This window comes from Oncorhynchus clarkii, chromosome 26 (assembly GCF_045791955.1).
Source record: "Oncorhynchus clarkii lewisi isolate Uvic-CL-2024 chromosome 26, UVic_Ocla_1.0, whole genome shotgun sequence".
NCBI lineage: Eukaryota > Metazoa > Chordata > Actinopteri > Salmoniformes > Salmonidae > Oncorhynchus > Oncorhynchus clarkii.
In genome coordinates this window covers 32,379,341-32,404,562 of record NC_092172.1, presented here as the reverse complement: position 1 = coordinate 32,404,562, position 25,222 = coordinate 32,379,341, and the positions used below count along the sequence as shown (strand labels likewise).

Genomic DNA, 25,222 nt, shown 5'->3' with positions numbered 1-25,222 from the left:
TGTGGAAACCAAAGGAAAGACTACAATTTCCATAATTCTTCACCCTCGTCATTGATACGTCATCGGGTTGCGGCGGCGACAGAATCGGCAGTGTTGTGATTGAATGACAGGCTCAACAGTGCAATTTATGTAAACTTTGACCTGATATACGATTTTAAGTTAATTAAAATGATTCACGAGCTCTTGTTGGCGTTAAGTGGATACCCTGGGACTATATTCACATGGAACAAACGGACAGGTTTACAGGTATATCGGGATAACGTTACCTACCCAACTACAGTACAAAGCTAGCTCTACAAAGTACAAACACCGCTGCAAGAAGCTGGCTAGCTATGTGAATCTTTTTTTTCCCTCAAGTAGCTAGCTAGTGCAACTAGCTAGTAACCTTATGAATTGTTTTATTTTCTGCTTTTGTTGGCACCCATCACTAGTTTTTTTCTATTGTTGCTGTATGTACACTTCACTATAGTTTTGTTTAGTGGCTGGTAGTAAGTGTGACATGCATCCTACTGAACCTTACTCCACGATGTACATATAGCTAACTGAACCATAGTTCAAGAATGCACTGTTAAGGAGTTATGAGTAAGGGGTTAACTGAACCTCTGCTACTCCTGTAGGTCTCCCAGGACCTGCCCTTTCTCCATCCCAGTGAGACCAGTGTCCTGAACCGCCTCTGCAAACTGGGATCCGATTACATTCGCTTCACAGAGTTCATAGAGCAACACACAGGCCATGTCCACCAGCAGGTGAAATAAATACCCAGAAGATGGAGTGCCAAAAGCATTTTCCTCTTCTCACTTCCTTTGTTATAACATCTGCTTAAAAATGTGAATGTGACCAATAAAATGTGATTTGATTTGGAATCGAGGAGACCGTTGAAGGATATCTGGGGTTCCGTCTCCAATATTCTCCCTGCTTATCTCTTACTTTTTGATAAGGTGAAGACTTGAGGAAAACTACGATTGAAGCTCGATATACTCAGGCTTTTATAAAACTAGCCAGCTTCAATTAGCTTCACATTCCAGCTCATACATCATCAGTACTACAACGGTGGATGTTGCTCGTCCGCATGCCGCTAACTCTAGCAGGCATGTAACTACACGTGCATGTCGCATGTTGCTGGTCGAACGCCAAACTCTTCATTGAGACAATGCTGAAACCATCAATCAATGGGAGAGTCAGTGCCACATTTTCATTTCTGCCGAAATTAACATGAAAGATAAGTTATCTTGCAAATTCAGCAGGCTATGATGTGAAATAGGCTAATAATGCTGTCTTTGATGTGCTTTGGTGTGCTTATCTATGCACACAAGCACCTTTTTTCCCAATCCTATCAGTAAAAATGTTTTTGTCATGCAAAAGTTTTACTGTGGGTGAACCTTCAAATGCATCTTGTCATTACTAAATGTGTAATGTGATGGGTGTCTTAATATATATTTTTTTACATAAACGCTTGATTAATTACATATTTAATCGCTCAAAACAACTAGGAACTCGTAAATCTCCGACTTCAGTACATTCTAAACAACTGGAAAGTAAAAAAAATGTAGCTCGGACTGGGGAAAAATCGATTTGAATGATCATCCAACTCGGAATTCCAACTCGGGCCTTTTTCTAAAAGTCAGACTTTCTGACCTTTAGATCACTGACGTTATGATTTGACCTCATATTTATCCGTGTTCCTAGTTGTATTTAACGTGGCATCAGACACTTCATTCAGGATAAATATAGTAAGCCCTGAGTTATCCTACCCCAGAACAGGTTAGTTCTGAAGGATTCATTGCCATAGAAATTTACCTGGCTAAAAGGTGAGCCTCTTTCATCTTGACCGGTTATTCCAGGTTGAACAAAGTTACTTTGCTAACTCCTCAAACCTGATTCGTAGTATACCTCTCTGGACTAAAAAGCCAACTCAATGGAGAATCTCCATTGAAAATGCTTTTTAGTGCAGAATTACACTTAATCTGTGTCCGGGAAACCTCCCCTTAGATGGGTTTATATTTTTTAATCCTGATTAACTGGTTAAATTCTGTGAGAGTCGGTGACAATGAATCTAAACCAACTTTAGAGTAAGTGCCATGTGTTGTTGTTTTTTAGATTAAGATGGACTAGTATTACCGCAAATACTGATCAGATATAGCTAAATACTATAGTCTTAACAAGCTGTGATTGTACTTTGCAGGAGCACCACTCCATTCAGACAAACCAGGCCGGACTCAATGGGGTTTACCTGCGGGCTTTCTGCACGGGACTGGACTCCATGCTACAGCCTTATAGACAGGCTCTCCTGGACCTCGAACAAGAGGTACCGAAGATCATTTACAAAATGCACTGTAGCACTAATTAATACAATGCACATTCATAATAAATCCCACTATTGTCCTCTTCATTGCAGTTTCTTGGCGACCCGCATCTCTCCATTTCTCATGTGAATTATATGTTGGATCAGGTAATGCCAGTTACTGTTTTTACTAGTTTTTCTGATTTAGATTTGCTTGTTGTACATTTGAAGTAGAATTAATTGTTTTAGACCTTTAAAGCGGTAATCCTTAATGGTGAAAGAGTTTAGGATATTACAACAACAGAAAAGTTACTGCAAGCTACAAACACTGTTTTTCCCCCTCAAACGTCTTTGCACGCGATAAAACAGAACAATATGTACTGCACGTTTTTTCTTTGACCACACTGCACGACGCACCTCACCTCCATTTCATCCACAAGACAAAAACAATAACAAAGTGCTGGGGGTGTACAGTGGCGCTGCCACCCTTCCACCCCTCCCCTGATTGGAGTAAACTAACGGACAAAAATACTTCAACTGCTACTTTCGCTCACATGTACTGTACATGTAGTTTACTAATTATACATATATTCCTAATTTCCTCTTTCTCCAAGTGCTGGATTTTCATCCACAGCATCCAATCCAGACAGTGGTGCTGTTTCCCCTAATGCGGATTCCATCTTTAAATGTGAACTTTCACACCTACAGTCACAAGATCCACAGTATCTTTCAATATGTCATGAATGGAATTAGGAAATAAAATATTCATTTAACAATATACCCTAGTCATTTTATGTAATCATGTTGTTCTTCTCCAGTTTCAGTTGCTGTTTCCCTCTGTTATGGTGGTGGTGGAGACAATAAAGTCCCAGAAGGTAAGGGCATTACAATGGAGACCAATACAGTCCCAGAAGGTTAGGGCATTACAATGGAGACAAGACAGTCCCAGAAGGTAAGGGCATTACAATGGAGACAAGACAAGAGTCCCAGAAGGTGAAGGCATTACAATGGAGATGAGACAGTCCCAGAAGGTAAGGGCATTACAATGGAGACGAGACAGTCCCAGAAGGTAAGGGCATTACAATGGAGACAAGACAAGAGTCCCAGAAGGTGAAGGCATTACAATGGAGATGAGACAATACAGTCCCAGAAGATAAGGGCATGATATGACTGAGAAATCACACAAACACAATTACTTTGGAGGAAATGATTTAAGACACTCATAAAGCACTTTTCATACACCCATAGCGCTCTACAAAAACTTTGTGTTCTCAAAGGTCAACACATTTCTGATGTGACTTAGTTTAGAATTTTTCTGTAACAATACCATCTTTCTACCAATTTAAAGTTCATCATGGTGGCTGCTGTGGTACAGGGGCGCAAAGTTGTCACAGCGCTCAGAGCAGAGTGCATCATGGGTAGGCACAGTTGAATCAATTAGTGTGGAATATGGAAATGAGGTCATATCCTGTATGTTCTAATTAGATCCACGGCTGTCAGATCCTGGAGACGGTGTACAAGCACAGCTGTGGAGGTCTGCCCCCTGTTCGCATGGCCCTGGAGAAGTAAGTTACGGCCACAACTTTTTCAATCAAATGTAAAGTTAGCCTCATATAGAAGCTTTATGCATTGTTTATGCTATTACTTGGATCTATGCTGCATGTGTGGTGTCATCCTGAAACTGATGCTGCAGAGTGAAATATGCATGCCATATTTCCAGGCAAAACCTGAAGGGGTTAAGATCCCGGGGTGTGTATTTTTTTAAATTAGTTATTTCTCCCCTGGATAAATCATTCCCATGACACATGTCATCCCCTCCTACACATAAACACTTGAATCTATACTGATACCTGGCTGGTGTTTCTTAGGGCAACACAACATAAATGATCTCTGTCTGTCTACACAGGATCCTGGCGGTGTGCCACGGGGTGATGTACAAGCAGCTGGCGGCGTGGATGCTGCACGGTCTGCTGCTGGACCAGAGTGAGGAGTTCTATGTGAAGCAGGGGCCCAGCGCTGGAGGGGCCGCCGCCAACCAGGAGGAGGACGAGGAGGACCTGGGGATTGGAGGCCTCAGCGGTAAACAGCTGAAAGAACTACAGGACCTGGTGAGAGCTCTAATGTTAAGATTCAGGATCAGCTTATATCTTCCTCAAATCTTAACTGGCTGATCTAAGGTAAGAGGAAAAACTGATTCTAGATCAGCATCTATTGTCAATTGCATCCATGTTTCCAGCTGAGAGAACTACAGAATCTAGCGAGATGGCGGGTAGAAGTTTCCTTAGGCACAGCTTCAGGTTCAGTTTATATCTTCCCCAAAATCCTAAACTTAAATATCGGGTGGGGAGGCAAAACTGACCTAAGATCAGTGTCTATGGGTAATTTCATCCTACTTCATACCTTGGCACTTTATCTGTCCACCTGGATTTGAAGTGCTTGCGTTAGTGTAAAGCTAGCACCACTACTGTTGGAGTAAAGATTGTAGGATGGATAAGATCTAAAAGTCTGTATGTACTTCCAGTCAGTTTCAGGAGGCTGATTTGGGTCATGTTCATAAGGCACAAAGCAGGGAAAAACTAACTGAAACAGGGAGTGAGTACCCAGACTGGTCCAATAAGACATGCTCATTTTGGTTTTCTGTTTGAAAATGTTTTCTATTGTGTTCCCTAATGAACGATGCTGTTGTCTGTATTCTGTTGTAGAGGCTGATAGAGGAAGAGAACATGCTGGCTCCGTCCCTGCAGCAGTTCTCTCTGCGGGCTGAGATGCTGCCCTCCTACGTCCCCATCCGCGTGGCTGAGAAGATCCTCTTCGTGGGGGAGTCCGTCCAGATGTTTGAGAACCACAACCACAGCCCGTCCAGAGCTGGTGAGAACCTGGTCCATACATGTACCTTTGTTATTAGCTGTAGCTACGTTTCACGTTGACTTGTTAAGGATTTAGCTACAGTAGGGAAACAGTAGAGGGAGGAGAAAGGGGGCGTTTTCTGTCTTTTCACCCTCACTCAGGTAAGCACCATTAGTACTATTGCTGATTTTGGCATCTATTTGGTTTGCTTTGGTTGCTACGCTTCTCTAAAAACTTCAACAACAAAAAAATCACGAGCTATCTCGCCAAGCACTACTTCAATGTAACATATTGCGACAATATCACTTCAGGAGATCCACGTTCAACTTGGAATGAAAGATTTTGGAGGATTTGATGGATCATGTTTTCCTCCCTCTGTGTGTGTTTGTGTCCAGGCTCTATACTGAAGCACCAGGAGGACATGTTTGCAACAGAGCTGCACCGTCTCAAACAGCAGCCCCTCTTCAGCCTAGTGGACTTTGAGAACCTCATAGACGGCATCCGCAGCACCGTGGCAGAGGTGGGCTTCGCACTTCACCATATCTGAGGAAATGTCAGATATGTGTTTGTAACGTCTGCTGCAACTTCCCACTATCAGCTGGACAAAAAGGTCCTGTTCTATTCAGTTGATATTAGGGCCATATTCATCTCAATAACTCCATACATTAGTCGTCGGTATGTGAATCCAATCAACAGTTGGTGAATGAATGTATCCTTCTATTTGCAGCACCTGTGGACATTAATGGTGGAGGAATCTGATCTCCTGGGGCAACTGAAGGTTTGTATTTGGACTATCTAGCTGTGACAGTTTACAGTTGATTTCAGATTGTTAGTGGTCATGTTTGAGCTCGACTACATTGCTGTCAGACTGCTGAGAATCACTTATCTACAAATCCCCTTGCATCTCAAATAACTACTCCTTATGTGATCAAGATGAGTGATTCTGTGCCTCTCCTTGTTAAAGCTGACCCCTCAAACACGCCCGTTTCTCTTTCCCTGTAGATCATAAAGGACTTTTACCTGTTGGGCCGTGGCGAGCTGTACCAGGTGTTCATTGACCACGCTCAGCACATGCTCAAGACCCCGCCCACGGCTGTCACTGAACACGGTATGTTTACAGATCCAGGATCAGTTTACTCTAACAGACATCTAAACTTGATAGCGCATTCTACCTCCTAAGGGCCTACTTCATCTTATGGAAAATTCCCCCTTTATTCAATCACAAACCATGGTCCTTTTGGAATACTTAAAAATGCAGTTTAAACTGGATCCTAACTTCCTCCCTTTCTTGAAGTGATCACTGATCTAACACTGTGGCTAGGTCAAAGTAGGGGTTCCAGTAAATATCTTTCACCAACCCAGTCATTTCTGATTGTTGTTATTCCAAGGAAGGAAGGATGCCGTACAGAAGAATATGAACAGGTTCATGTGTATTGCAGTCATTCTTTGGATCTAACAGTGGCTGTTTTCTCCACCCCTTCTTCCACAGACGTAAATGTGGCCTTTCAGCAGGCTGCCCACAAGGTGTTGTTGGACGACGACAACCTCCTGCCTCTCCTCCACCTCACCATCGACTACCAGGGGAAGGACAGCAAAGGTTTGTTCCTCAGAGTGGCTTTTCATTGGAGCAGAAACCCTCTACTAGGAGTCTAGGAGATCTAACTGTATGTTTAACTAGAGCTGCTTAGAGTTCTCTTTTCACTCCCTACTAGACCTGGGCTCAGTACATGTTTATATGAGTATTTGTTTTTGAAATACTTATTTTCAGTGTATTTTGTAATACATGCCAATACATTAAGTGTATTTCCAAATGCATTCCAATATTCAGCTAGTTGTATTTTCAAAGAAAATATTTACTTTGAAATGTCTTTTGAAAGTCATTGAAATACCCTAAATAGTATTTGAACACAGGTCTGCTCCCTACTACCCCATGGCCCTAACTTACTCTTCCATGTTTGCAGATCTGTAATGTGGCGGAAGGTCCACCATGACACTTCTTATACCTTTTTATACCATTCAGATCTGTAAACATGGAAAGGTCAGGGCCAAGGGGAAGGGGTAAGGAACATATTGGGACCGGCGGCTGTGTGCTCCAGTATATTTTCTTGTAACCAGTTGCTGCCATCTGGTGGCTAACTGTAAGACAGTCTATGCATGCCTGTCTTGGTCATCTCTCCCTCATCTCTCCTGCTATAACCTGGGAACACCAGATGAGAGAAGGCAATCTGATGGATGTGTACTGGGAAGTCACCTGGTATCTTTTTAAAAGCAGACGAGAAAGAAGGCTGTTGAACTTGGCACCCTAATCCACATAATAGTGCACTATTCTTCACAAAGTTTTGGTCAAAGTAGTGCACTTCATAGGGAATAGGGTGCTATTTGGGATGATCCATTCTTCTATGTCTTCTACCCAGTGTGTGCCATCTTGTGAACAATGCGATGGAGTGGATCAGAGGATGTGGAGAGAGGAATGGAGTGTGTTATTTGGCTGAATAAACAAATAAAAAAAGTAAAATTAATTAAAATGTAGGATCGTTGGCCTTCTCTCCCAATTGCGCTCTGGTACTGTTCAGCCACGACCTCAGGCCATGCTCTGTCCACCATTCTTCATTTCCTTCATCACCATTCTTTTATTAAGGTCTGTTCTGTTGTATTTATTTAGCCTACCCCACCACTAATGCACAGAGATGTTGATATGAGTCGACCAAGAAATCTGTCAGGCTGTATAATTGATGACAAGACAACCAATGTGGCCATGCAGCTGCACCAGAGACATTTTGGTTTCTATATAGGCTATTGTTAAAAAATAGTTTAAGTTTGTAACATTACTAAAGTTGTCTATCAAGTGTAAAATTTGAGTTCAACAGAACCAGTTACAACTGACGTATCTGATCATCAATCGATTAGAGAAAAAGCTACTTGTTTTTAACACAGTGGCCACAACCTATCACCTAGGTAGGGGCTTGTTTAGTAGCCTATGTTGAACCTTCTTATGACAGCCTACTTCAAAAACAAATGGTACATAGTCACAAAAGTATATGGGGTGTTTGTTAAATTCTTTTTAACCAAAAAATGAATGGGGTGAATTTGGAGCAGCAGTTTTATTTGTTTGTTCCTGTGAGCGTTTTAAAAATATTTTTTTAGCAGAGCAGGAGGAAGGATGTTGAGCGGCAGAGTGGTTAACTAAGACCGTTCCATGAGTGAGATTTCAAACGCCTCAACTCTCCTGACATACTCTGGTGTGGAGCCATCCTGTGGCTAACGGTATGATTGTGTTCTCAGATGCCACAGGGACCAGGGAAGGGGCCACTCCCCCACAGGAGTCCTCCCCCAGGGAGGTGCCCCCTACGGGCTGGGCTGCTCTGGGCTTGGCCTACAAGGTCCAGTGGCCCCTGCACATCCTCTTCACCCCTGCCGTTCTGGAGAAGTGAGTATTGTACAGCAGGCAACGTCTGCCTCCCAAATGGTCCCTTATTCCCTATATAGTGCACTACTTTTGACCAGGGTCCAATGTGATCGCTGCAGGACCCGTAACAGTGGAGAATTTTAGCCTCGTGCTTCAATGCTCTTAGTAGTTGTGGAAATCGACACAATATTGCTTTTTACTTTGTGCATTGCTGACTCTACCTTTAACATGAAGTGATATCCATTAGCAAATGTTTGTGCAAACAGACAATGGAATATTTAAACATTACACTCCCAGTTTATTAGGTACACCACCCTGTTCACGAAAATGGATCTCCCTACAGACAGTGAGTCTGTGGCTTGCTATATAATGCAGGTAGACAGGCATTGAGGCATTCAGTTACTGTTTGATTGAACGTGAATGGAATGGGCAAAATTACTGACCTAAGTGACTGGTATGATCGTCGCTGCCAGGCGTGCCGGATCCAGTATCTCACAAACGGCCGCCCTCCTGGGCTTTTCACGCATAATAGTGTCTAGGGTTTACAGAGAATGGTGTGACAAACAAAAACCATCCAGTCAGTGTCAGTCCTGTGGGCAAAAACCGCTCGTTGATGAGAGGTTGAAGGAGAATGGTAAGAATCATGCAATCTAACAGTTGGGCCACAAACAGGTAAATAACGGCGCAGTACAACAGTGGTCTGCAGTACGGCTTCTCGGAACGCAGAACTCGCCAACCTTTGTCACAGATGGTTATTGTAGCAGACGACCACACTGGGTTCCACTCCTAACAGGTAAAAACAAGAAGAAGCGGCTCCAGTGGGCAGGCCATCACCAACACTGGACAATTGAGGAGTGGAAAAACATTGCCTGGTCCGACGAATCCCGGTTCCTGTTGCATCATGTTGATGGCAGATGTAGGATGAGTCCATGGAACCCATCCTGCCTGGTGTCAATGGTACAGTCCGATGGATGCTGGTAGACCATAGCCAATCTGCAGCAACTGCATGGTGTCAGCATGGAACAACATCCCTGTGGAACATTTCCGGCTTGTAGAATCCATTCCCCAAAGAATTCAGGCTCATAACTCATCTTGGAAAAACGTAATTATTTATTATTTAAATATTGAAAGAGCTGGGGCTACTGAGAGAAACAAAACGGTGCTGTTTCAGGCCATGTGGTAAACAACAGTGCACTGTGGATGGAGGTGTGAGCATGCGGGTCTGGACAGAGGAGATGTAGTCGTTGATTGTGTGCATCTGTAAGTTGTTGTTTCTTAGGTCTGTATTTGGTTATTAACTAAAAAAGTGAATTTGGGCTGTTCTGGAGGCAAAGGGGTATCTGACCCAGTACTAGATGGGTATACCTAATACACTGGCCAGTGAGTGTATATAACCATTGTTTGTACCGTCATGTTTTCGTATTGCATTCTTCACAAGTTTTCTGTTCATATTTGGGGCGGCAGGGTAGCCTAGTGGTTAGAGCGTTGGACTAGTAACCGGAAGGTTTCAAGTTCAAACCCCCGAGCTGACAAGGTAAAAATCTGTTGTTCTGCCCCTGAACAGGCAGTTAACCCACTGTTCCTAGGCCGTCATTGAAAATAAGAATTTGTTCTTAACTGACTTGCCTAGTTAAATAAAGGTTAAAAAAAATAATATATAACTATGTTTTTATTTTCCTTATGATCAGTTGTGTCCGATTCAGTCTTAGCTAGTCTTCCTGAAACTGACACTATCGTCATGGCATATTCACGACCGTGTCCTGTCCCCCAGGTATAATGTAATTTCTACGACTGTGTCCTGTCTCCCTGGTATAATGTAATATCCCTGACTCTGTCCTGTCTCCCAGGTATAATGTAATATCCCTGACTCTGTCCTGACTCCCAGGTATAATGTAATATCCCTGACTCTGTCCTGTCTCCCTGGTATAATGTAATATCCCTGACTCTGTCCTGTCTCCCTGGTATAATGTAATATCCCTGACTCTGTCCTGTCTCCCAGGTATAATGTAATATCCCTGACTCTGTCCTGACTCCCAGGTATAATGTAATATCCCTGACTCTGTCCTGTCTCCCAGGTATAATGTAATATCCCTGACTCTGTCCTGTCTCCCAGGTATAATGTAATATCCCTGACTCTGTCCTGTCTCCCAGGTATAATGTAATATCCCTGACTCTGTCCTGTCTCCCAGGTATAATGTAATATCCCTGACTCTGTCCTGTCCCCCAGGTATAATGTAATATCCCTGACTCTGTCCTGTCTCTGTCCTGACTCCCAGGTATAATGTAATATCCCTGACTCTGTCCTGACTCTGTCCTGACTCCCAGGTATAATGTAATATCCCTGACTCTGTCCTGACTCTGTCCTGACTCCCAGGTATAATGTAATATCCCTGACTCTGTCCTGTCTCTGTCCTGACTCCCAGGTATAATGTAATATCCCTGACTCTGTCCTGACTCTGTCCTGACTCCCAGGTATAATGTAATATCCCTGACTCTGTCCTGACTCCCAGGTATAATGTAATATCCCTGACTCTGTCCTGTCCCCCAGGTATAATGTAATATCCCTGACTCTGTCCTGACTCCCAGGTATAATGTAATATCCCTGACTCTGTCCTGTCCCCCAGGTATAATGTAATATCCCTGACTCTGTCCTGTCTCCCAGGTATAATGTAATATCCCTGACTCTGTCCTGTCCCCCAGGTATAATGTAATATCCCTGACTCTGTCCTGACTCCCAGGTATAATGTAATATCCCTGACTCTGTCCTGTCTCCCAGGTATAATGTAATATCCCTGACTCTGTCCTGTCTCCCAGGTATAATGTAATATCCCTGACTCTGTCCTGTCTCTGTCCTGTCTCCCAGGTATAATGTAATATCCCTGACTCTGTCCTGTCTCCCAGGTATAATGTAATATCCCTGACTCTGTCCTGTCTCCCAGGTATAATGTAATATCCCTGACTCTGTCCTGTCTCCCAGGTATAATGTAATATCCCTGACTCTGTCCTGTCTCTGACCTGTCTCCCAGGTATAATGTAATATCCCTGACTCTGTCCTGACTCCCAGGTATAATGTAATATCCCTGACTCTGTCCTGTCTCCCAGGTATAATGTAATATCCCTGACTCTGTCCTGTCTCCCTGGTATAATGTAATATCCCTGACTCTGTCCTGTCTCCCAGGTATAATGTAATATCCCTGACTCTGTCCTGTCTCTGTCCTGTCTCCCAGGTATAATGTAATATCCCTGACTCTGTCCTGACTCCCAGGTATAATGTAATATCCCTGACTCTGTCCTGTCTCCCTGGTATAATGTAATATCCCTGACTCTGTCCTGTCTCCCAGGTATAATGTAATATCCCTGACTCTGTCCTGTCTCCCAGGTATAATGTAATATCTCTGTCCTGTCTCCCAGGTATAATGTAATATCCCTGACTCTGTCCTGTCTCCCAGGTATAATGTAATATCCCTGACTCTGTCCTGTCTCTGTCCTGTCTCCCAGGTATAATGTAATATCCCTGACTCTGTCCTGACTCTGTCCTGTCTCCCTGGTATAATGTAATATCCCTGACTCTGTCCTGACTCCCAGGTATAATGTAATATCCCTGACTCTGTCCTGTCTCCCAGGTATAATGTAATATCCCTGACTCTGTCCTGTCTCCCAGGTATAATGTAATATCCCTGACTCTGTCCTGTCCCCCAGGTATAATGTAATATCCCTGACTCTGTCCTGTCTCCCAGGTATAATGTAATATCCCTGACTCTGTCCTGTCTCCCAGGTATAATGTAATATCCCTGACTCTGTCCTGTCTCCCAGGTATAATGTAATATCCCTGACTCTGTCCTGACTCCCAGGTATAAGGTAATATCCCTGACTCTGTCCTGTCTCCCAGGTATAATGTAATATCCCTGACTCTGTCCTGACTCCCAGGTATAATGTAATATCCCTGACTCTGTCCTGTCTCCCAGGTATAATGTAATATCCCTGACTCTGTCCTGACTCCCAGGTATAATGTAATATCCCTGACTCTGTCCTGTCCCCCAGGTATAATGTAATATCCCTGACTCTGTCCTGTCTCCCAGGTATAATGTAATATCCCTGACTCTGTCCTGTCTACCAGGTATAATGTAATATCCCTGACTCTGTCCTGTCTCCCAGGTATAATGTAATATCTCTGACTCTGTCCTGACTCCCAGGTATAATGTAATATCCCTGACTCTGTCCTGTCCCCCAGGTATAATGTAATATCCCTGACTCTGTCCTGACTCCCAGGTATAATGTAATATCTCTGTCCTGACTCCCAGGTATAATGTAATATCCCTGACTCTGTCCTGTCTCCCAGGTATAATGTAATATCCCTGACTCTGTCCTGTCTCCCAGGTATAATGTAATATCCCTGACTCTGTCCTGACTCCCAGGTATAAGGTAATATCCCTGACTCTGTCCTGTCTCCCAGGTATAATGTAATATCCCTGACTCTGTCCTGACTCCCAGGTATAATGTAATATCCCTGACTCTGTCCTGTCTCCCAGGTATAATGTAATATCCCTGACTCTGTCCTGACTCCCAGGTATAATGTAATATCCCTGACTCTGTCCTGTCCCCCAGGTATAATGTAATATCCCTGACTCTGTCCTGTCTCCCAGGTATAATGTAATATCCCTGACTCTGTCCTGTCTCCCAGGTATAATGTAATATCCCTGACTCTGTCCTGTCTCCCAGGTATAATGTAATATCTCTGACTCTGTCCTGACTCCCAGGTATAATGTAATATCCCTGACTCTGTCCTGTCCCCCAGGTATAATGTAATATCCCTGACTCTGTCCTGACTCCCAGGTATAATGTAATATCTCTGTCCTGACTCCCAGGTATAATGTAATATCCCTGACTCTGTCCTGTCTCCCAGGTATAATGTAATATCCCTGACTCTGTCCTGTCTCCCAGGTATAATGTAATATCCCTGACTCTGTCCTGTCTCCCAGGTATAATGTAATATCCCTGACTCTGTCCTGTCTCCCAGGTATAATGTAATATCTCTGACTCTGTCCTGACTCCCAGGTATAATGTAATATCCCTGACTCTGTCCTGTCTCCCAGGTATAATGTAATATCCCTGACTCTGTCCTGTCTCCCAGGTATAATGTAATATCCCTGACTCTGTCCTGTCTCCCAGGTATAATGTAATATCCCTGACTCTGTCCTGTCTCCCAGGTATAATGTAATATCCCTGACTCTGTCCTGACTCCCAGGTATAATGTAATATCCCTGACTCTGTCCTGTCTCCCAGGTATAATGTAATATCCCTGACTCTGTCCTGTCTCCCAGGTATAATGTAATATCCCTGACTCTGTCCTGTCTCCCAGGTATAATGTAATATCCCTGACTCTGTCCTGTCTCCCAGGTATAATGTAATATCCCTGACTCTGTCCTGTCTCCCAGGTATAATGTAATATCCCTGACTCTGTCCTGTCTCCCAGGTATAATGTAATATCCCTGACTCTGTCCTGTCTCCCAGGTATAATGTAATATTCCTGACTCTGTCCTGTCTCCCAGGTATAATGTAATATCTCTGTCCTGTCTCCCAGGTATAATGTAATATCTCTGTCCTGTCTCCCAGGTATAATGTAATATCTCTGTCCTGACTCCCAGGTATAATGTAATATCCCTGACTCTGTCCTGTCTCTGTCCTGTCCCCCAGGTATAATGTAATATCCCTGACTCTGTCCTGTCTCCCAGGTATAATGTAATATCCCTGACTCTGTCCTGACTCCCAGGTATAATGTAATATCCCTGACTCTGTCCTGTCTCCCAGGTATAATGTAATATCCCTGACTCTGTCCTGACTCCCAGGTATAATGTAATATCCCTGACTCTGTCCTGTCTCCCAGGTATAATGTAATATCCCTGACTCTGTCCTGTCTCCCAGGTATAATGTAATATCCCTGACTCTGTCCTGTCTCCCAGGTATAATGTAATATCCCTGACTCTGTCCTGTCTCCCAGGTATAATGTAATATCCCTGACTCTGTCCTGTCTCCCAGGTATAATGTAATATCCCTGACTCTGTCCTGTCTCCCAGGTATAATGTAATATCCCTGACTCTGTCCTGTCTCCCAGGTATAATGTAATATTCCTGACTCTGTCCTGTCTCCCAGGTATAATGTAATATCTCTGTCCTGTCTCCCAGGTATAATGTAATATCTCTGTCCTGTCTCCCAGGTATAATGTAATATCTCTGTCCTGACTCCCAGGTATAATGTAATATCCCTGACTCTGTCCTGTCTCTGTCCTGTCCCCCAGGTATAATGTAATATCCCTGACTCTGTCCTGTCTCCCAGGTATAATGTAATATCCCTGACTCTGTCCTGTCTCCCAGGTATAATGTAATATCCCTGACTCTGTCCTGTCTCCCAGGTATAATGTAATATCCCTGACTCTGTCCTGTCTCCCAGGTATAATGTAATATCCCTGACTCTGTCCTGTCTCCCAGGTATAATGTAATATTCACGACCGTGTCCTGTCTCCCAGGTATAATGTGATATTTCGTTACCTGCTGAGTGTGCGGCGGGTGCAGTCTGAGCTGCAGCACTGCTGGGCTCTACAGATGCAGAGGAAACACCTCAAATCCAACCAGACAGACGCTGTCAAGTGGAGGCTACGTAACCACATGGCTTTCCTGGTGGACAATCTGCAGTACTACCTACAGGTGATTATATCTCCAGGAAATAACAAGTGTCATTTAGCAGTGAGTGCATACGTTTTCATACTTGTCCCCCATGGGAATCGAACCCACAACCCTGGCTTTCCAAGTGCCATGCTCTACCAACTGAGCCACACGGAACCACAACCACGTGTCATCTGTACATCCAAAGACTAAGTACTGTACAGTGCATCTGGTCTGTTTTTAAGAATAGAGAGCAGTAGTAAAGACAAGACTGTATAGTTTTTTTACCTGTTCATATTCAGCTTTGGGAGGAAATTTGAGAGGCTCAATGCACCACACTCAGTTTACCATGGCCATATTAATGCAAACAAGCATTCCTTTTTTTGTTCTACAACTACAATGCACATTTGTTTTTGCTGCTCGGGCCCTCTTTCAAAACTGGTCCCATATCTGTATAGCCAGCTCAAAGGTGGTCATAGGAGTTGGCAAGACAACACATCTATTCCTATGACCAGGCTATGAATGACCTTGTTGTTGGTGCCATATTTCTAACATGGCTGTGCTGCTCCTCTCTCCTCCTCTCTCCTCCCTCCTCTCTCAGGTGGACGTGCTGGAGTCTCAGTTCTCTCAGCTGCTGCAGCAGATCAACTCCACCAGAGACTTTGAGAGCATCCGGCTGGCCCACGACCACTTCCTTAGCAACCTGCTAGCACAGTCCTTCATCCTGCTCAAGCCAGTTAGCGTCTCAATTTATTAGCATTTGATGTGAATACAATGTGGCAGTAATTTAAGGCCACTTCAACGTCTTCTTTATTGCAGTCACGTTATGCAGATGATCAGATTGCCATGTCACTTTGATATGGTTCCTGACAAGGTAACCACTTACCTGACCAGGTAACCACTTACCTGACCCAATGGCACAACGCGACTGAAATGAAGACAACCTTGAACGTGTTATTGCGTGTTGAGTGCTAATCATGCATAACAACACTATCAAATTAGGATTCAGCCTTGAATGACCACTTAGCTATGGTTTCCCATTCATTTTTGAATTTTGTCCAATGCCTTCTCTCCTATCCCAGGTGTTCCACTGTCTGAATGAGATCCTGGAGCTGTGTCACAACTTCTGCTCATTGGTCAGCCAGAACGTGGCTCCGCTGGATGAGAGGGGAACAGCCCAACTGGACATCTTGGTCAAGGTAAGGCTGTCTGCTAGAACTGCTAACAATAACCTTTCACCCATTGTCACGCCTATATTACTATATTATAGTAATTGCTTGTAGTCTTTGGTGCTAAATGGCCAATGCAAACAATGAAGTACTTCATCTGTAATTTCAGGGTTTCAGTCGTCAGTCCTTCCTGCTCTTCAAGATCCTGTCAGGTGTCAGAAACCACCAGATCAACTCTGACCTGGCTCAGCTGCTGCTCAGGCTGGACTACAACAAGTACTACACCCAGTCAGGAGGCACCCTGGGCAGGTAGGGACCTGACATGACACCACTGCACCCTGGGCAGGTAGGGACCTGACATGACACTACACCCTGGGCAGGTAGGGACCAGACATGACACTACACTACACCCTGGGCAGGTAGGGACCAGACATCACACTATACTACACCCTGGGCAGGTAGGGACCTGACATGACACTACACTACACCCTGGGCAGGTAGGGACCAGACATGACACTACACTACACCCTGGGCAGGTAGGGACCAGACATGACACTACACTGCACCCTGGGCAGGTAGGGACCAGACATCACACTACACCCTGGGCAAGTAGGGACCTGACATCACACTACACCCTGGGCAGGTAGGGACCAGACATGACACTACACTACACCCTGGGCAGGTAGGGACCTGACATGACACTACACCCTGGGCAGGTAGGGACCAGACATGACACTACACTACACCCTGGGCAGGTAGGGACCAGACATCACACTATACTACACCCTGGGCAGGTAGGGACCTGACATGACACTACACTACACCCTGGGCAGGTAGGGACCTGACATGACACTCACTACACCCTGGGCAGGTATGGACCAGACATGACACTACACTACACCCTGGGCAGGTAGGGACCAGACATCACACTACACTACACCCTGGGCAGGTAGGGACCAGACATGACACTACACCCTGGGCAGGTAGGGACCAGACATGACACTACACTACACCCTGGGCAGGTAGGGACCAGACATGACACTACACTACACACTGGGCAGGTAGGGACCTGACATGACACTACACCCTGGGCAGGGAGGGACCAGACATGACACTACACTACACCCTGGGCAGGTAGGGACCAGACATGACACTACACTACACCCTGGGCAGGTAGGGACCAGACATGACACTACACTGCACCCTGGGCAGGTAGGGACCAGACATCACACTACACCCTGGGCAAGTAGGGACCTGACATCACACTACACCCTGGGCAGGTAGGGACCAGACATGACACTACACTACACCCTGGGCAGGTAGGGACCTGACATGACACTACACCCTGGGCAGGTAGGGACCAGACATGACACTACACTACACCCTGGGCAGGTAGGGACCAGACATCACACTATACTACACCCTGGGCAGGTAGGGACCTGACATGACACTACACTACACCCTGGGCAGGTAGGGACCAGACATGACACTACACTGCACCCTGGGCAGGTAGGGACCTGACATGACACTACACCCTGGGCAGGTATGGACCAGACATGACACTACACTACACCCTGGGCAGGTAGGGACCAGACATCACACTACACTACACCCTGGGCAGGTAGGGACCAGACATGACACTACACCCTGGGCAGGTAGGGACCAGACATGACACTACACTACACACTGGGCAGGTAGGGACCTGACATGACACTACACCCTGGGCAGGGAGGGACCAGACATGACACTACACTACACCCTGGGCAGGTAGGGACCAGACATGACACTACACTACACCCTGGGCAGGTAGGGACCAGACATGACACTACACTGCACCCTGGGCAGGTAGGGACCAGACATCACACTACACCCTGGGCAAGTAGGGACCTGACATCACACTACACCCTGGGCAGGTAGGGACCAGACATGACACTACACTACACCCTGGGCAGGTAGGGACCTGACATGACACTACACCCTGGGCAGGTAGGGACCAGACATGACACTACACTACACCCTGGGCAGGTAGGGACCAGACATCACACTATACTACACCCTGGGCAGGTAGGGACCAGACATGACACTACACTACACCCTGGGCAGGTAGGGACCAGACATGACACTACACTACACACTGGACATGACACTACACTACACCCTGGGCAGGTAGGGACCAGACATCACACTATACTACACCCTGGGCAGGTAGGGACCTGACATGACACTACACCCTGGGCAGGTAGGGACCAGACATGACACTACACTGCACCCTGGGCAGGTAGGGACCTGACATGACACTACACCCTGGGCAGGTATGGACCAGACATGACACTACACTACACCCTGGGCAGGTAGGGACCAGACATCACACTACACTACACCCTGGGCAGGTAGGGACCAGACATGACACTACACCCTGGGCAGGTAGGGACCAGACATGACACTACACTACACCCTGGGCAGGTAGGGACCAGACATGACACTACACTACACACTGGGCAGGTAGGGACCTGACATGACACTACACCCTGGGCAGGGAGGGACCAGACATGACACTACACTACACCCTGGGCAGGTAGGGACCAGACATGACACTACACTACACCCTGGGCAGGTAGGGACCAGACATGACACTACACTACACACTGGGCAGGTAGGGACCTGACATGACACTACACCCTGGGCAGGGAGGGACCAGACATGACACTACACTACACCCTGGGCAGGTAGGGACCAGACATGACACTACACTACACCCTGGGCAGGTAGGGACCAGACATGACACTACACCCTGGGCAGGGAGGGACCAGACATGACACGACACTACACCCTGGGCAGGTAGGGACCAGACATCACACTACACTACACCCTGGGCAGGTAGGGACCAGACATGACACTACACCCTGGGCAGGGAGGGACCAGACATGACACTACACCCTGGGCAGGGAGGGACCAGACATGACACTACACTACACCCTGGGCAAGTAGGGACCAGACATGACACTACACTACACCCTGGGCAGGTATTGACCTGACATGACACTACACTACACCCTGGGCAGGGAGGGACCAGACATGACACTACACCCTGGGCAGGGAGGGACCAGACATGACACTACACTACACCCTGGGCAGGTATTGACCTGACATGACACTACACTACACCCTGGGCAGGACCTGACATGATGCGATCACCTCCCCCTCTACCAATCCTAACCAATCGTGGGGAACAGAGCCGGTCCTGTCCTCCCTGGGGCCCTAAGCAAAATTCTGCTAAGGGCCCCTCCTACCTGACCTGTAAACCATTTGCCATTGTCACACCTGACACCCCAGTGCTCCCACTACAATCCTCCCTCCTTTAAAACAGTTTGCTCCATCTGTCAGTCTAAGAATAAGTAGACCTATACAGAACAGAATGAGGTATAAACAAACAATATTTAATGAATATATGTTCTATAGAATCTTATGATAATTGAATATTAACATAAATAAGAAATTGTAGAAAATAATCCAATATAACAGTGACCTTTGGCTCTGCTGCCTGGTAATGAGTCCAGTCCTCATATGTAGCTTTGTCTATACAATGTAAACATAATCCTATAGGCTGTGGCTGCAGCTATATGTCTTAAAATAGTCAAATAAAACCTACACAGCTGTGTGATTAACTTTGTCTATACAATGTAAACATAATCCTATAGGCTATGGCTGTAGCTATGTGTCTTAAAATAGTCAAATAAAACCTACACAGCTGTGTGATTAACTTTGTATAGACAATGTAAACATAATCCTATAGGCTATGGCTGTAGCTATGTGTCTTAAAGTAGTCAAATAAAACCTATACAGCTGTGTGATTAACTTTGGTTCGTTCTACAGCCTGGGCATTTTCAGCATCAGCATGGACACCAGTCTATCTGGACTGTCTGGAAGACATGGAGAAAGTATGTCACATAGTTATGTAAGCAGTCATTTACACAAATGCACTTCTGCCATACAATCTGACAATGTTACTAAGTGTCCAAACATTTGAATTCAAATCTTATCATCAAAATATTCCTCTTCTGCTCATTCTTGATGCGAAGTCATCAAAGGACATGTGTTTCCCCACGTCATGATGGCCAGACCACCCAAACGTTCCTGAGACATGGAAGACCTCAGGTAGCTTTCGATGAGCTTTTATTTTGAAAAGCTCCTCTCTGCCGATTCTACTGTTACTGGTAGAGTGACTGCAGTACTTAGGGCCGTCCAGAGGTTAGGATAGAGCTCCTCCAGGTTGTTCTCACAGAGAAAGGAAAGGCAGTCATCTGATGGCAGATCAGGTACATTCTGAATCTCATGTGCCAGATCCATTCCACTGATGTCACAGACATCTCTGAAGGTTAGAGAGTTTAACTTCCATGCACTGAGCCTTAAGATTCACTGGACATCTGAGAGGCAGTACTGAAGTTCAGCAATACTCCATATTTGGTTTTCATCTGGTTGAGTGTTTCAAATCTCTCATCCGTGGATGTCACAGCAGAGTCGATCACAATGTTGAAGTAGTTGACTTCAAGGTTTTTCAGTGCGTCAGTCACTGGTTCATCAGGAGCCTCGTAGCTGAAATATCTCTTGCTGTTTCTGTCTCTTCTCTTTCAGAAAAGCCCCCACATTAATTTCTTCACAAATGTTGTTGTCTGGGCCTCAGAGAATCCAGTTTCCCGGTGTGAAGTGAGGGAGGCCTTTGCATTTGAGATTAAATTCACGGCGATATTCAACTGCATTGAGGCGGATTGGAGGAGCTTGTTCACTTTGTTTGTTATTGTCAGTATCTCACACATACGACACAGCAAATCAAGAAGCGGTAGGACCCAACTTCCTCTGCAAGTGCTTGTGCCTCCACTTTGGACATAGGATCGTTGATCGTCTGTCTGGCTTCCAGTAATGCCTCCCGAACCTCAGAAGTCTGATACCTGATTGCATGAACACTTTTGAGCCTACTCTCCCATCTTGTGAAGCCTGATACCTGATTGCATGAACACTTTGGAGCCTACTCTCCCATCTTGTGAAGCCTGATACCTGATTGCATGAACACTTTGGAGCCTACTCTCCCATCTTGTGTCACTCGGTTATGTTCATGTGTTTCTTCAAAACACTCCATCTTTGTGTGCCAGCTGAAAATAAGGTGAAGAGCTTTTGCACATGCCCAAATGTTTAGAGTAGGTGCGCCACATGGGATGAACACGACTCTGGGATTTTTTTGGAGCAGTCTGGCTTTACTCCTTGGTGCTTGCCCTTCATGTTGCCCCCATTATCATAAGCTTGCCCACTGCAATCTTCAAATGGAATCTTCAGCTCGTTCAGCTTATCTAAGATGACAGTGCACAGATTCAAGCCTGTTGTAACCTCAACATTCACAAAGCCAAGGAAGTGCTCCTTGATCTCTGGCTTTCCCTTAAAGCCACGCTTCTCAGAATAATGGACATTTGCTCCTGGTGACTAATGTCAGGTTCAAGATAATGGAGAAGTACTTTGAGTCTTTTACTTGAGTCATCATTGCTTCTAGAATCTTGTCACTCACAATCTGTATCAGCTCATTCTGTGTGCGCTTCCCAAGGTAATGAACATGTGTCTCTCCATCTTTAATTTTGCTGAGATGATTTTCCATAACGGGGTCAAATTTTGCCAGTAATTCAACCTCCTTTTAGGAAGTTTCCATTCTGGTTGGAAGAGTTTGTCTGATGAACCACAGAATGCTAGGTTTCTTTCAGCCAGAGACTGGGTGATACTTATTAAACGTGTAAAGACATCTCGCCATCTCTTTCTTTCAGCCTCCAAAATTGTCATTTGTATCTGGTCAAGAGTCTGTCCCCGACTTAGGCGCAGATCAAGTTCTCTCCACTTAATCATATTGTTTGTGTTCAGGACGACTCTCATGGGGTTTCAGAATGGCGTTGATATTTGACCAGTCATTCACGCCTTCCTTTATTATTTTGTAGTCTTTAGTAAAAAAGAGCTTACAGCAAAAACAATGCAGTGTTTTTGGTTATGAAAGCCAGCTCCTGGTAAATCTTTTCCCCATTTAGCCAGCTCCTGGTAAATCTTTTCCCCATTTAGCCAGCTCCTGGTAATCTTTTCCCCATTTAGCCAGCTCCTGGTAATCTTTTCCCCATTTAGCCAGCTCCTGGTCATCTTTTCCCCATTTAGCCAGCTCCTGGTCATCTTTTCCCCATTTAGCCAGCTCCTGGTCATCTTTTCCCCATTTAGCCAGCTCCTGGTCATCTTTCCCCATTTGACAGCTGTCTCTGTAATAAGCCTGATGGAAACCTCTTCTAGACGTGTCTTTAGGTTAAGAAAAATCCAGTCCTAGTTTGAATGGACCTCAGCGCACCAACTCAGTCCTCATAAAGTCTGTTAAGACTGGGGGCCAATCTGCTGGGTTATTTGGTGGAGCATCAACTGTTCTATTATGGTCTGAGCTGCTTGTATCTGATGCTGGCTGTACACCTCTGGTTGTGCTAGTACTGGCTTAGGCTGCCTGTACTTCACCTGGGTCTGTGTTAGTGCTTGTCGAAGACGGCTGTATTGGGTCTGTGCTAGTGCTTGTCGACGACGGCTGTATTGGGTCTGTGTTAGTGCTTGTCGAAGACGGCTGTATTGGGTCTGTGTTAGTACTTGCAGAAGACGGCAGTACTGGGTCTGTGTTTGTATTTGCTGAAGACGGCAGTACTGGGTCTGTGTTTGTATTTGCTGAAGACGGCTTTACAGGGTCTAGTTCTGGCTGAGGCTGGATGTGGATCAACGGAGTCTGTGCTTGGACTGACTGATGATCCAGCATCTCCACTACTGACAAACTTAAGCATAGCACCTGTAAATTATAGATGAATACTATTCATTTTATCTTCTGCATCAGGCTCATTCAAACTGGCTTCCCCAGATTTTCTTTTATACATTTTCAAATAGAAAATACTATTTATACTATGGCTTGGCTGAATACTTGGTTATTATTACTGAGAGATGTGCATCCATATTGCCCAGTATATCAACTTTTAAATTCAATAGTCCAGAGTTGTAACTAAACCTTGACTGAGAGACTAGATAATCATTGTCTTGTTTTAAAATTGTGTGCCTATGAGGAGTGCCGTCACACCCATATATTGTCTGGACTGGCTTTTACAGAGGTTGCTGCTGGAAAGCGCGAGTTTAATTTCGTGCACATCTTTTCTGAGCTGCAGTTTATAAACACTGTTTTCCTTTGCATTTCACATTTGTCAGGCACAAAGTCACAGAACACATTCCTGGAAGTGTCTGGCAAGCAACAGACAGACCAGGAGATGCACTGCCCAGCAAGGTTAGCAAGACAGACTAGAGAGAGATGCACTGCAAGCTAGTACATCAACGTTACTGTTATTTGGAGAGCACACAAGTTTACCCGATTGCTGATCCCGCAATTCACTCTCATGGTGTTTTCTCCTTTCGTGACCAGAAGGATAGTTCCACTTCATCCTCTCATCGAAGTTGTAAACATTGACACCCGCTTTGACACGAGGGGAGGCGGGGCCCTACGCAACTTGCGTAGTGCTGGTGGGGAAGATGCTAAACTGACCCAAGATCAGCGTCTAGGGGGAACTTAACCCTGCACACCCCTCAACACTGATACCTGTATTTTGCCTTCCTTTGCAGTTTCTGATTGGGAGAGAAAATGGAGGATGATTTCCAGATGAGGTCTTCAGTAACAAGCGTTCCAGACCATTTATCTTCAAGTCGGATGGAAGGACTTGAAAATCAGTATGTTGTTGAATAACCCCATTGTGTCCTGAAACGTCTTTGTTTCAATGATTATTCTGTATGGTTCCTCTAGCCTGGTCCCAGATCTGTTTGCTCTGTATGAGTTGGCTATACAGCACAAACCGATTTTGAGAACAGGCTGTTTCAATCAGATACAATAGGGTAAGTAACAGAGCTTGTATAAATTGTAAATACTGTATCATTAATGTGTGTGCCTTTTCATGAAGAAACAGACAAATAAACAATCATTAAAATGAAAGTCAGTTTATTATTCCATAAAAACAGACAGGTTAAAACTATATACAGTAGCATGCAATAGAACTGACACAATACATTTAACGTGGTTGACGGTGTGTATGTAGGTACAAGTTGCTCCTAAGCACTGACACAGGGTCAGATATCACCCCTCATAATGGTTATGATTGCGAGTTGGGAAACTGATTCCAGATCTGAGGATAAGGGCATCTTCTACCTACAATAAACCTGTATGTGCGCGAAGGGAGGCTTGGATTAGGATGAGGGTGGGGATGTGTAGTCATGACGATATTGGGGGTTGCTATGGTATCCCAGGCGCTCCCCACAGATCAGACTGTGGATTAGCCACTCGGGCGACACCATGGGTACTTCCTGTGATGTCACACTCTTCAGAACCAATGGCGGACAGGTGCGGTCTGTGACCACCACATCAAACTTGCCCACAGGAATGTCTGTTGACGCAAACATAAGACGCGTTATGAAAGCAGACATCCAGAACATGCATTTGTCATCTTTTTGGCTTTTACTCTAGAATGTTACCTAGTGATCATCTTGAACTACTTGTTGTGTAGGGATCAAGATTAGAAACATTAGCTTGACAAAAATGTAATGCAGGAGAACAGAAAGTGGAAAAGGTGGATTGAACCCGTGACCTTCAGGGCTAATAAGTGTTAGGGGTGTTACCATACAGACACACCAACATGTTTGTTTTGATAGTTAATTTGCAAGCACAGTGCTGGGACAGGAGAACATGTATTGTACGTACCAGAGCTGTCCTTTTCTGCTTGATGCTGTCTCACAGAGGAAGCTCCACTCATCATCAGCAGCTCAGACCACAGCTCCG

The 25,222-nt window shown here is 45.2% G+C and overlaps 2 protein-coding genes and 1 non-coding gene across 6 annotated transcripts in view; 1 reads left to right on the top strand and 2 right to left on the bottom strand.

Annotated features, from left to right (window-relative positions):
- The first annotated feature begins 50 nt into the window (after positions 1-50).
- Positions 51-24,377, top strand: LOC139385030 (tubulin gamma complex component 4). Its single transcript, XM_071130064.1, has 18 exons — positions 51-246; positions 618-746; positions 2,183-2,305; positions 2,396-2,449; positions 3,100-3,156; positions 3,767-3,846; positions 4,188-4,389; positions 4,984-5,149; positions 5,524-5,648; positions 5,856-5,906; positions 6,131-6,236; positions 6,618-6,725; positions 8,411-8,555; positions 15,058-15,235; positions 15,795-15,929; positions 16,276-16,392; positions 16,532-16,671; positions 24,019-24,377. Exons 1-18 carry the CDS (start codon positions 169-171, stop codon positions 24,023-24,025), a joined length of 2,001 nt encoding a protein of 666 aa, XP_070986165.1. The 5' UTR covers positions 51-168; the 3' UTR covers positions 24,026-24,377.
- Positions 15,298-15,371, bottom strand: trnap-ugg (transfer RNA proline (anticodon UGG)). The gene has a single exon. It is a non-coding gene; the product is annotated as a tRNA-Pro (tRNA).
- LOC139385029 (tumor protein p53 binding protein, 1) overlaps positions 24,372-25,222 on the bottom strand; it is a 43,010-nt gene continuing 42,159 nt past the window's right edge. For all 4 annotated transcript variants that reach the window (XM_071130061.1, XM_071130060.1, XM_071130063.1 and 1 more), the window contains 2 exons: positions 25,145-25,222; positions 24,372-24,830 (listed from right to left, as the gene is read on the bottom strand). In XM_071130061.1, the coding sequence (XP_070986162.1) occupies positions 24,634-24,830; positions 25,145-25,222 (275 nt within the window). In that variant the 3' untranslated portion in view covers positions 24,372-24,633. The remainder of the gene's footprint in view (positions 24,831-25,144) is intronic.